The 12,292-nt window shown below is 66.9% G+C and overlaps 1 protein-coding gene across 1 annotated transcript in view; it reads left to right on the top strand.

Moving 5' to 3' along the window:
• Positions 1–12,292, top strand: part of PRDM16 (PR/SET domain 16) — a 275,230-nt gene that overhangs the window by 84,833 nt on the left and 178,105 nt on the right. Inside the window, exon 2 of the mRNA XM_054583991.1 lies at positions 4,891–5,240. Coding sequence (XP_054439966.1) covers positions 4,891–5,240 — 350 coding nt within the window. The remainder of the gene's footprint in view (positions 1–4,890; positions 5,241–12,292) is intronic.

Here is a 12,292-nt window from a genome sequence, read left to right as displayed (position 1 = left end):
ACCTTGCAGCCTCCCCCGTCCCTGCCCTGAAGGGGACGATGGCGGACTGGCCCGAGGTGTTGCTGGTAGAATCTTTCGGCTTTGAGCCGGACAGGGGCAGGGGGTGCTGGCCAAGCGGAGGGAACGGAGCCCGCGGACGGAAGTGGGTGTGTTCCGGGCAGAGTCCGGGCTGAGGGCGCCACACCCCGCCGTGCGCCCCGGGGAATGAAGGCCTGCGGTTTATCCAAGTAGGTGGCCTCTACATCAGTACTTTAATTGGAATAATTGTAGATTCACACGCAGTTGTGGGACTGTGAGAGGGACAGATCCTGCGCCCTTTTGGGTCCCCAGTGCTAACAGTTTGCAGAACCCCAGTCTCCGAGGGGTGTTGACGAGGGTACAATGTGTAGGTACGATGTGTGGATACAACGTATGGGCATGTGTGGATACAATGTGTGGGCACAATGTATGGATACAGCGTGTGGATACAGTGTCTCCTCCCTCTGACCTGGACCTTTGCCCGCGCCCTGCACTTAGCTCTGACTCCCGGCTCCCCGGCAGGCCTGGACCCAGAGCGGCCCCGCCCTGAGATGCCTCGCCTGGTCCTCCTGGGACCTGCCGCCCCCTGCTCCCCACCCCCTGCTCCCCACCCCCAACTGCCCCTCTTTATGGCTCCCGATGTCGCCACCAATACAAAGTGGGCTCCTCTCTTCAGAGAAGTCTCCCCATCCTGGCGTCAGCCCCGCTGCTCCCAGGAGCCACCCCCTGAAGGTGGTGCAGCTGCATGGGGCCGAGCCAGTGGCCGCCAACTGTCCCCATGTGGCGCCCAGGAGGGTGGACCCACAGAGGCCGGGCCAGTGGCTCTCTGGGCTGGGCGCGAAGGACGGGGGCCAGGGGTCTGCTGGCGGCTGGCGGCGCATACACTCCATGTTCGCGCTTACTCTCGGGCCAGGCAGGCAAGAGCCGGGGCAGGTTCCTCCTCTGGCCAAGGGGGGTGTCCTGGGAGGGGCAAGCAGACGAGAAGCACTCGCTGTGCTGGGGGAGGGAGAGCCAAGGGCCTTCTCCACTGTCGCTGCTCCGGGCCTGCGGGCAGTGTGGGCCATGCGTGGGCCAGCGCTGGGCTGCTCCTGCGGGATCCATTGGCCCACTGGGGGCCCGGCCCAGCGCAGCCGGACGGGGCCCTGCTGCCTCCTGCTTGGCGGGGGTGGGGGGGGGGGCCGCCAGGCGAGGCGCCTGGCAGCTCCCGAGCCCCATGGTCAGGCTCTCCCTCCGCCCCCCTCTGTGGTCTCCAGGCAGAGGGCGGCAGCCCCGAGGGCCGCGTGGGGGCCGGGGCTGGCCGAGGCCCCAGGGACGCGTTCTCAGGCTCCGTCACCCCTTACACAGCCCTCCCGGGCACACGTGCACGCAGGCCGCGCCCCCACTCGCACCCAGGCGTGGTCAGCAGTTAGTGGGTCTCCCGAAACCCCGCTGCACGATAAGGGGGCACACGCGCTGACTCGGAGGAGACCCCCCCGGAGCCCCACCCAGGAGCCAGGCTTCACGCTGCCCCGCCGCCCGGGGCCGGGCCTTGGGGAGGGGCTGGTGGTCTCCCTACCGATCATCATCGCCCTCCCAGGAGGGTCCTGCGTATTCGGCCCCCGGGCTCGTAGGGATGGTGCAGGAGGGACCCTCTGCACCGGTCATGGAGCCCAACTGTCCTACCTTGGGGCCTCCTCTCTCTGCAGACCCTGATGTTTCAACAGGGCTCCTTGGGAGGTGGTGGCTTCTGTTCAGGGAGGATTACCATCTGGGGGTGGGGGCGGCGGCTCAGAAGCCTCCCCGCTGCCCGAGGCTGGAAAAGACCCAGCCCTAAACCAAGGGCCTGGGGACATGGTGGCCCCAGCGCCACGGTCCCAGGCCAGGGGCAGCTGGGTTCCTCCGCTTCTCTGAGCCGCTGTGTGAGAACGAATGACCATAGCCTACGTGCTGAGTCGTGTGTGACAGGCCTCCAAATGGGGTTTGGCCCTATGTCCCCCCAGAACACAGCGGCCCGGCTGGGGCCAGCACCCGCTGGGTGCCCGGCCCGGTCGCGGTGGCCCCGGCTCGGGCCGCTCGCGGGCTCGCCTGCGCCCAGGCTCCTCCCCGCCCCCCGCTCCCGCCGGCCCCTCCCCTCCCCTCCTCTCCTCTTCCCTCCCTGCGTTTATTATCTTGGTAGGCCTCCCAGAAGGATTTTTAGGAATGATGGGCTCCGTCAGGAACCCCTCCCCTGAAACTACCGCAAAACCCCAATAAAGGACCCGCGGTCTCCTGACCGGTAAATAACACACCAGCGCTGGTCTCCAAAGTCATAAAAAGCTCATGTTCTTGGCTGCGCGTCCCAACCTTCGAGAGAGTCACTGGAAACGCCCCAGCGGTCATGGGGCCTGGGTGGCCAGGGCAGGGAACCGGGGGAGACGCCTGTCCAGCCCAGGGCGGGGGAGCTCCTGCCTGGGCCGGCCCCTGCCAGGCCCCCGGGCTGGGGCGCAGGCTGAGGGAGAACGACCTCTCCTCCCAGCCCCTCGGGGTCCTCCAGGGCAGTGGGAAGCAAGGCGATTTGTGTTCGGCCTGCCCTGCGGTTCGGGTGCCTGTGAGCAGCTCTCTGCTTTCTCCATGCCCTGGGGTGGCCGGGCCACCTCACTGTCCCCAAATGTCTCTGCCCGGCCCTCGGGCCCGCTGCTCCCCAGCTTTGAGAGACGGGTGCGGGGGGTGGCAGAAGGGAGACTCGGGCTTCCTGGTGCTTGGGGCGGAGGCCAGGCGCAGCCTCCTTTAATCAGCAGGAAACACCGCCGCGCTCGCCCGAGCCGTTTGCGCGGCCAGGAAATCGCACGTGCCCTTCAAGTGCTGCCGGTCCTCCAGCGACCCTGGAGGAACGTTTTGGGAAGTAGAATTCAAACAGAAAGTTTTTCAAAAACGGCCTTCCCTGCAAAAGAGCCCCGAGACGCATATGCGTGCGGCGGCCCGCGGCCCGCGGACGCCCGGTGGTCCGGGGGCACCGGCGCTGCTCCCTCCCGGAGTTTGGACTCCCGTGGGGGCCCTGTTTGCGGGCCCCACGCAGCTCCCGGCTCCCAGTAACGAGGTGGCACCTTGTAATCTACTCCCGTGCCTCCCGCGGCCGGGGGCGGGGCGCGGGGCAGTGCGCTCAGAGCTGAGCAACCGCAGGTCCTGGGCGGAGGGGCCCCGCGGCAGGTGTGCGCAGCGCTTTTGGAAGGACCCTACCCGTCCATTAGGAAAGGAGCCAGCCTTGGCCACTCACGACGCGGTAGTTACCTCTGCGAATGCTGCTAAATTACATACGTGTCATCCCCGGGAGACCCGCGCCCTCCCCCCGCCCCCCGGCCTTTAAGACCTTGGTTTCTTTGGAAAGAGAGCATTTTGTTTCTTCTCAGCCAGATCTGTTTGCGAGCAGCATGAGGGACCCAAAGTCATTCTTCTTGTACTTGGAGTCCCGCCTCCGTGGCGGCTTCTGCTTCACAGGCCGGCGTCAGGGAGGAGGGAGGGGCCGAGGGACAAGGGCCAAGTGGCCACAGCGGCCGGGTCACTCCCAGAAGTGGGCTCCAGCGGCAGGAGGGCAGCTGGCTTGAGCGGGCCGAGAGGTCCTCCGGCCGCTCCTTCGGCCCCTCCCCTCCTCCCCCACCTCCCCTGACTTTTAGCATTTTATTATGGGCAAATTCAAATGCCATAAGAAATTAGCCATTTTGAAGAGCACAGTTTGGTGACATTTAGCACATTCACGATGTTGTCCACGCACCACCCTTGTCTAGTTCCAGAAAGTTTCCTTCCCCCGGGGGGACCCCACACCCATTCGTCCCTTCCTGCGCCCTCCCGGCAACGTGGACCCCATCTCGATGGACGTGCCCTTTCTGGACGTTGCTTAGACATAGAGCCACACGCCACGTGGCCCTTGGTGGTTCGTTCTCCCGCCCCCAGGCCTCGCCCGCACGGCAGTGGCGGCCACCGGCCCCTCCACGGCCGCGCTGCACTCCGCCCTGTGGCTGCGCCGGGCCGTGCGTCCCCCATGGGGGGTGGGCACCTGCCTCCGGGGGACTGTGGATACCAATGTGCTGTCAGGTTCCCGCCTTTTCGCTTCTTTGGCCCAGCACCCGGAACGAGCCCGCCCCCCGCGGGCGGCCCACGCCGGCTCCCGCTGCTGCTCCGCAGCCCAGTTTTCATCTCTCCTCGGGGCCGCCCCTGTCCAAGTGGCACTGTCTTGACACCAGGTGTCTCTTAGCAAGAGCCCCAAACCGAGGCTGCCCAGGCAGATGAGCGGGGGGCCATCCGCCTGCCTGCTCGTCTGTGACCGGCAGCCCCGGTGGTCCCACGTTCGCGGCCTCTGCAGACCTCTGTGCCAGCCTGCTGGGCGGCCATCGGGAGTGTCCAGGGTCCCGTTGGCCCCACCCAGCGGCCCAGGGTGTCCCAGGTGTCGGGACACGTTCCACAGGAACCCAAATTCCAAGTCCTCCTGAGAACTTGGGACGTGTCTCTGTCCCCTAATTTTCAAGGTTGCAGACACAGACCGGATGGTTCTGGAATGTGGATTTCACCACCAGCCTGGGTTTGCGGTGCCCAGGGTGACACTTCCCTCGCTGCCCCCAAACTTGTGGACTGCGGGCCGCTCCTGTCCGTTCTCCCAAAGCAGAACAGGCCGCTGGGGTCTCGGTCCCGTGCGGGCCTCGGGGAGACGCGGAGGACGCGGTTCCTGGAGGAGCCGGTGACTCTGCGGCCTGGGTGCCTCCGACGTGGGGGAGGGCTTCTGGCTGCGGAGGAGCAGAGGCGATGTCCGCTGGGCCAGCGCGGGGGCCGGGCTCCTGACCCGTCCCGGTCCCCAGGGGCCCCTGAGCCTCGCTCACGGGGGGAGCCGTGCCGCCCAGCCTGACGCTGCGTTCTTTCCCGCAGGTGACGGCGACATTGTAAATAATATGTATGAGCCAGACCCGGACCTGCTGGCGGGCGAGAGTGCGGAGGACGAGACCGAGGACAGCATCATGTCCCCCATCCCCATGGGGCCGGCGTCCCCCTTCCCCACCAGCGAGGACTTCACCCCCAAGGAGGGCTCCCCCTACGAGGCCCCCGTCTACATCCCCGAGGACATCCCCATCCCGCCGGACTTCGAGCTCCGGGAGTCCTCCGTCCCGGGCGCCGGCCTGGGCATCTGGGCCAAGAAGAGGATGGAGGTCGGCGAGCGCTTCGGCCCCTACATGGGGGCGCCGCGGGCCGCGCTGAAGGAGGCCGACTTCGGATGGGAGGTGAGCCTTCTCTCGGCGTGACGATCGCCGCCACAGATCTTGCGCCCCGTCTGTTTATAAAGCCGCTGCCCCTGCGGGAGGCTCGGGCAGAGAGAGCGTTCGAATGTCGCGCTTCCCAGGCCTCTTTTGTCCCACTGCCCGCATGACGCGGCTCCGAAGGCATCGGAGGTCCTTGCGGACACCCGGGGCCTCCCACCCATCGCTCCCTGTCACCCAGCAACCTGAGAGGAGTCCCCAGGTCCCATACGCATGGGGTCCAGTCCATCCTGCTAGAGAGGGGTGTCTGTGGGTGAGGTGTCCCTAACAACCGCAGTGGCTCTGGTGCCTGTGTGTGGCAGGGGAGGGGAGGCACAGTAGGTGAAGGGCGCTGGCATCCCCAAAGGCATCCCTGCCTCCGAAGTGTCACCGCAGATGCCGGGCCCCAACCCAGGGGCACGTGAAGGTGGAGCCCGTCTCAGGGGCTGCTTGGTCGGGGTGCCGGCTGGGCGGCACACGCAGGTGCCCTCCCAGAGTCCTCCTGGGATGGCGGGCGTCTCTAGGAAGAGCCGGAGCCAGGGCGACCTCCAGCCCTCACCGCTCTACGGTCTCCACGCTGTTTATTCAGCCAGAGCGGCGAGGGCTGGAGGTCGCCCTGGCTTCCGGAATGTTCCCTGACTTTGCTCCCTCCCAGGACTTCATGGTTTCTAAACCTTGCGGGTCACGTGCGAACCTCTCCTTAAAGACGTGGGATGCTCATGTGTGCCCTCTCCCCAGCTGGTGGCGAGGCTCCCGGGCTCCCTGCCTCCCTGGGGCACCCCCCGGGTCCGGAATGTAAAGACCCTCGGGATCTCCCGGAGGCTGGGGGTGCTGATGCTCGTAGGGTGGGGGAGGGGTGGCGGCAACCCACAGCCCAGCCAGCGCCCGCCGTCCCAGGAGACGGGTCCAGGAGTGCCCGCAACGCTGGGAGCCACCCCCCACCCCGCCCCGCTCCCCAGCAGTCCAGTGGGGCGTGGTCGCGGCAGCGCATGGCGTGCGCACACGGGGGACACAGAAGCTCCTGTCCGAGTGCTGGCTCTGGAGGAGGTTTAGCTGGGAGGTGGGTTGACCAGATGGATGGAGGAATGGGCGCGCCGGAACTTGTCACAATCCATAGTGGAGCCGCCGCCACTGGGCGGGCCGGGGTGAGTGCCGCTCGTGGCCCGGTCTCCTTTGGAACAGAGGGGCCTGGGAGCGGGGGGGGGGGGGGGGGGGGGGAAGGGAGTGCGGAATCGTGCCCCCGGGGCCACACTGTGCGCTCTTCCGTGGCATGCGGGGGCGTCCCTCCTGGGACCAGGGAGGGCACTTTCCGACAGTGTGACAGGTGAGTGGCCTCGGCCGTGAGGTGGCGTGTCGCTGACTCGGCCTGGCCTGCCCTCCCGGCCTGGCTGTTTGCAAGGGTGGCTTAATGGCATCTGTGGGACATGCTCAGAAAGGCCTGGGCCGTTCAAGCAGCCGGTGGCTCCTCGGCAGCGTAGCGACAGCGAACCTCACAGGTCACGCGCTGGACGACCTTGAGGCGACCTTGTTCCCGTCTGCCCTGATACGGGTCTCTGTTTGCTCTGTTTTAAAGAAACGGCTCGTATCGCCGCTGCTTGCTGGGGGCCGGGCCTGGTACCGGCTGCGGCTGTTATCTGTTGACTTTTGCGATATTATTTATTCTCCGCGGACGTGAGGGAATGCGCTCCCCGCCCGGCACCGCCCACCCGGCAGTGGGCTTTGTCCCCGGTCGTGAGCTGACACCTGCCTCTCATGCCAGCGCCAGGGGTGTTTGCCCTCCGCGCGCCGCCCTCCCGCAGCACCCTACACGCACGCCGCTGCCCTGCCGACCTCGTCCTTCCTGTCCGCTCAGGTGCCCGTGCCTGCGGCCTGTCTTTGGGCGTCGCGGCCTCCGGCGGGAGGGTCGGGCAGGTGTTTGCAACATCGTTGCAGCTGAGCGCCCACGGCAGGCTTGGATGGGAGCCTCCGCCTCCCCAGGGACGCAGGGAGCATCCTGAGAACAGGACAAGCCCACCTGTGCTTGAAATCGCTCAGGAAGAGGCTTCTTTCTAGCTTCGCGCGCCTCTGTTCAGGCCTTGGGGGCAGAAGCCCCTGTCTTCCCTCCCGAGCAGCCTCGTGGGATTTCCCACGTGTCTCCCAAACAGGTCTGGCCAGTTCCCTTTACTCTGGTGCTCTCCTTGAGTAGGACAGGTGGCGCGGGAGGGCCACTCCCAGGGGTCCCTTCCAGGGAGGTGTCGACCGAGGGCCCTGCCTGCAATGAGGCCCCAGCTCGGAGCAGGAAACCCAGGATCTTCCTGTGACCCCTAAGTCACCCGCACAGATCGGGTGGCCTGACCGCGCGCCCTGTCCAGCCTGCGCCCCTGCGCAGACGCCCCCCACCCCGGGCCCCCGGCGAGCGACCCGAAGCAGGCAGCGATGCGGAGGAGAATGAGACAGCTGTCCGTGCGCAAGTGTCCGGGTAGCAGGGGAGGCGGGGGCAGGCCCGGGTGTCAGAGCGGGCCCCAGGGGCAGCACACGCCCGGGGTAGCCTGACCACGGCCCTGGATCTCGTGTGTGTGCGATTGTTCGGCCTTGCGCTGGGGATTGTCTTATAAATCAGGCGGTTCGGTTTTCTACGGTCTCCATGCTGTTTATTCGCTGAAAGAGAAGAGGAAGGGACACTGTAGCAAAGACGGCAGAGGAAGTCCGAGGAGGGTCAGGTGTCGCTGTGGACCCGGGGGTGGCCGGGAGCCGGCGGGTCTGGGCCCAGCCCGAGCTCGGAGCGGGGCCCCCGTCGGCTGGGCCGGGGAGGCGGGCATGCCGGGGGATGCCCCGCCCACACCGGAAGGTGTCCCCGGGTCTGGATTACAATCAAGGTCAAATAGGTCATTCTCACTGTCACTCTGGGACACCATGGAAACAATCTTCTGTCTACTCCCGGAACAAGGCTGTTTTTCTGGACATTCCATTGAAATCACATCGAGCGGCCGCCGTTTCCTTTTGTCTTCGCGTATCGGACACACTCTCGGGCCACCACGCAGCTCGGGGCACCTCATGCCTCTGGCAAAACAGCGCTGCCCTCCCCTGCTGGCCTTGGCCTGATGACCTACGACCTTCAGGTTCAAGGTTGGGGGACGCCCTCGTTTCATGCAGTTTTCCTTGAGCACCACGGGGCCGAGGGGCTTGGCGCGGTGGCTGAGGCTTCTCCTCCCACCGGCGAGTCAGGAGTGCGCCGCGGCTCTGAACCCTTCTCCCGGGGGCTCCGGGGCTCCCCCAGGGACGCCTGCCCCTTTGGAGGGGAACACGCCCCCGTGAGGCGGGTCTTTCCCGCACCCTGACCTGGCCGGCCCCGTCTGCGGGGACCGGCGGGGCTTGGGGTGAGCGGAGTCTCCTCTGGGCTCCATCTCAGAGGGAGGGGCTGTGTCCCCCTGCCCGGGGTGGCGCCCGCACACCACCCAGCCCCCCGAGGGCCGCCTGCCTGCTGACGCAGCGCCCTCTCATGCAGCCGGAATAAATCGCCCCGAGACTGCGCTGCACGGCCCCGGGGTCTGAGGAAACAATGATTTCGATCATTTGTTGAGTAAATCATGACATTCATCATCCTGCTGTTTATTCTGCTAATGAGGAGACAGCCCGGTGACAGCCGGGCGGGAGCTGGGCTGTGGAGGCAGTTCTTCCGATGCGCCACCTGCCCGCGGCCCTGCTGCTGGGGTGCCCCCGACTCCACGCAGCTACGGGCATGTGGGGGGCAAGCCCTGCCCCGCCCCCGGAGCCGCGGGAGGGGCTCCCACACGCGTGCCTGCTCCGCGTGTCTCTGGGTCGAGGGCCGGGCTCCCCCAGAAAGCCAGCGCCGGCGGCTGCGGTGCCCAGAGCGCCGCCCAGCCTGTAACGGGCACCTCAGTTGACCGCCGCCTCTGCCTCTGTTGAAGGAGCTGGCGGGAGGGTCGACGTGAACGTAGGGGGTTTCGATCCTTGGGATAATTCACTCGGTGCCTTACCTCACCCCCTTGGCCTTCGTTCCTGACTGTTCACATTCGTGTTCCCTTGTTCAGTCAACAAATAGGCTGTGTCTGGGCTGGGGCCTGTGGGCAGCTTGGGGTCTGGGGAGCACAGGGCAAAGAGCCCCGAGGCCCCGGGCTGTGATTCCCAGCGCTCTGACCCTGCGACCCCCATGGCGGGTCCTCCGAGGTCCTGGGGCCCGAGGGAGGTGTGGGGAGGGCCAGCCGGGACCACCCGGCACCTCCTGGGCGGTGGGCTGCCAGGACACCCAGAGACGCCAGGGTGGGGGTGCACGGGGGAAGCCGCGGCCGCCGACTCACGCTCCCAGACCCAGGGACAGCCCTGCGCCCGTGAGACGGGCGGTTCCCGGGACACGGGCCCCCGGGCCAGGCCTGGCCGCGGAGGAAGTCACCAGCCTCTATGTGCTTGCTCACCAACACCTATTTTTAGGAAAGCGAGGTTTATTTTTCCTAGCCAGGGCCAAGCATCTTTAAGTGGGAAGAAGCTTGGAGGCCGTTTTCGGTCCTGGGGGGCAGGACGAATGGTGAGGCCTGGGGGTGTCGGGTCCCCCCGGGGCACCAGGGCACGGCCTGCAGTGGGCGGGCACCCGGCCCCTGAACCTCTCGGAGGGGACGCGTCGGGGGCTTCCAAGGGCGCCGGGACACACGCGGGAAGACACGGCGCCACGACCAGCTTATGCGGGGACCCTGCAGCGTCCCCGGGCCCCGCGGCTGACAGTCACGACCGTGGGGGAGGGGCAGGCCCGCTCGGAGCCCCTGGGTGCCGCCGCCGCCGGTCTCGGCGCCCCTGCCCCCTCATGGGCTCGGCAGGCGCGGCGGGAGTCGCGGGTGCCCCAGGGCCGCTGTCTGAGGCCTCCCTCCGCACCCTCAGGTTCGGGGTCTCTGTGGAGACCAGGCCCTTCATTCACTGCCTCACCCCCAGCACCCTCTTCCCTCCGAGTGGTGAAGAAAAACGTGATTGTTGGCACCTGAGGCTCAGTGCCACCGGTGTCCCTTAAGCCCTCCCTGGGTGTCTGAGGCCTGGGGCCGAGGTCTAGGTCTGGGGGTCTTGCCCCAACTGCGTGTTGGAATCCCCTGGAGCATTAGAACTGCGGGCGCCTGGGCCCACCCCAGGGACGCTGGGCTTTAGCCAGATGGAGGGACCGGCCGGCCCCGCCGATCCAGGACTGTCCTGGTTGGGAACCAGAAGTCCCGACAAGCCCACCTGGGCATTGGTTGGTGAAAGCGCCCAGGAGGTTCCACACGCAGCTGGGGCCAGTCAGCCGACGTGGAGGGAGAGAGGGAGGATCGGCCGGCCCGCCCGCCCCGGCCGGCTCCAGCTGGGGTCCCGGGGGCGGGGGCGCCTCGCTGGCGTTTATTTAGCTCCTTGCTCGTTTACTTCATTTATCGCTGTTCCCCCCCGGTCATCCCGACAGTACCAGGTGCCGGGACGGGGCAGGGTCGGCCCGAACTGCGCAGGCCGGGCTGCGGCCTGCCTGCTGGCCTGGCCGCCTCGCGAGCTGGGCTGGGCGTGCTCAGTTTTCCTCGGAAGCACCAGGAGGCACACTGGGGACCCCCCTGCAGCCCCCACCCCCCTGGGACCGGGCCCCCGGAACCCTCCTGGCCGCGGCTCCTCCGTGGGGGGGATTCCCCCGCGACGCTGCTCCTCTGTCGGGGTAGCCTGGAGCTGTATTTGAGGCCCAGCAGGATTGCAGGGGTTTGGGCGTTTGGTCTCTTTCCCACCATAGTGATCTGAATGCGTTTAGGGGGCGCGACACACGTTCAGAAGGTGTCCAGAGCCGCGCGTGTGGGCCCAGGGAGTGCTCGCGCCCGTGGGAGGCGCACCTGGATGGCGTGTGTGTTCGGGGGCCTCTTGCGGGGATGTCCAGCAGGAAGCGGGTCAGGGCCGACCGCACACGGCCGGCCGGGCACGAACCGCAGGTGGGGGCACCGCGCCTGGGCAGGCGGCCTCGCTTTTCCCAGAGCCGCGCACAGCGCCGCGGCGGGGCCGCACCGCCAGCCCCCCGCCCCGCCCCCCGCCCCGCCGAGCACCGTGGCATGTCAGGTCCGGACGTTTTTAGCCCAAGAATGCCATGAAGTCCTGCGCTATCTTCGGCCCAGCTCCGAAGGAATTTTAGAAAAAAGGAGCGAGAATGACTAAGAATACCTCCCAAGACTGCTCCTTTATTTCCTTAAGGGGTAATAACTCAGCCCCAGTCCAGCGGAGGGTACTTTCTTTAAATAGAGCATCTGATTCACAAGCGAAAAAGGAAATAAATATTTTCTTTTCATATTCTAGAGACGTCCACGAATACCAGCTTCTTAAATGGTATTTTACCCTTCGCGTCTCTCTCTCACACGCCAGTGACAGCCAGACCCCCGCCCCCCAGTCTGGACGGGCCGCTCATGCACCAGGGACTGGAGAATGCCAGCCGGTTGTCAGAGGAAGACGGGCGGGGGGAGGGGCCGCAGGGGACAAGGCAGCTCAGCCTTCCCCGGCGGCCCCCCCGGGAGGCTGCCTGGGAAAAGGGGGCGCTTCCCGCCCTCCCCCGTCTCTCCTTTTCCCCTAAGACAAGGAGGGATTACACATCCGGGGAAGTTAACAAAGCCCGGGGCGTGCGGTGCCGAGCAGGACCAGTGAGGCTGGCCCAGGGCTCCTGAGGGCCATCACCTGCACCCCATCAGCTGGTGCCCAGCCTGCTCCCCGCGGGGGGCGACCCCCTGGAGACGGGCCAGAGACGCGACCCCTCTCCGTGCACAAGGCCGAGTGGGGTCCCAGGCACCGACTGTCGGTCATGCCTGGGAACTACCGGGGCATCACCCCTTCCCCGACTGAGCCCTGGAAGGGGGGGTCATGCAGGGCCACACCGTAGGCTGGCACAGGGCGAGGACCAGACTCAGGACCCCCAGGAAGCGCCTCTCCGCCTCCCGCCCCCCACCCCAAGGTTCACGAAGCCAGCGCTCGCTGCGAGGGAGGACGCGGCCAGCCCCGCAGCCCCTGTGCCCCAGTCAGGCAGCCCCCACCACCCCGTCCTGTGGGTGCTGACCGGGGGGGAAGGG

Source organism: Pteronotus mesoamericanus, unplaced genomic scaffold (genome assembly GCF_021234165.1).
Source record: "Pteronotus mesoamericanus isolate MK-2021 breed Mesoamerican mustached bat unplaced genomic scaffold, CSHL_Meso_final contig_1193, whole genome shotgun sequence".
Taxonomy (NCBI): Eukaryota; Metazoa; Chordata; class Mammalia; order Chiroptera; family Mormoopidae; genus Pteronotus; species Pteronotus mesoamericanus.
The sequence above is the reverse complement of the archived record's forward strand: the minus strand, read 5'-3'. Positions and strand labels throughout refer to the sequence as shown.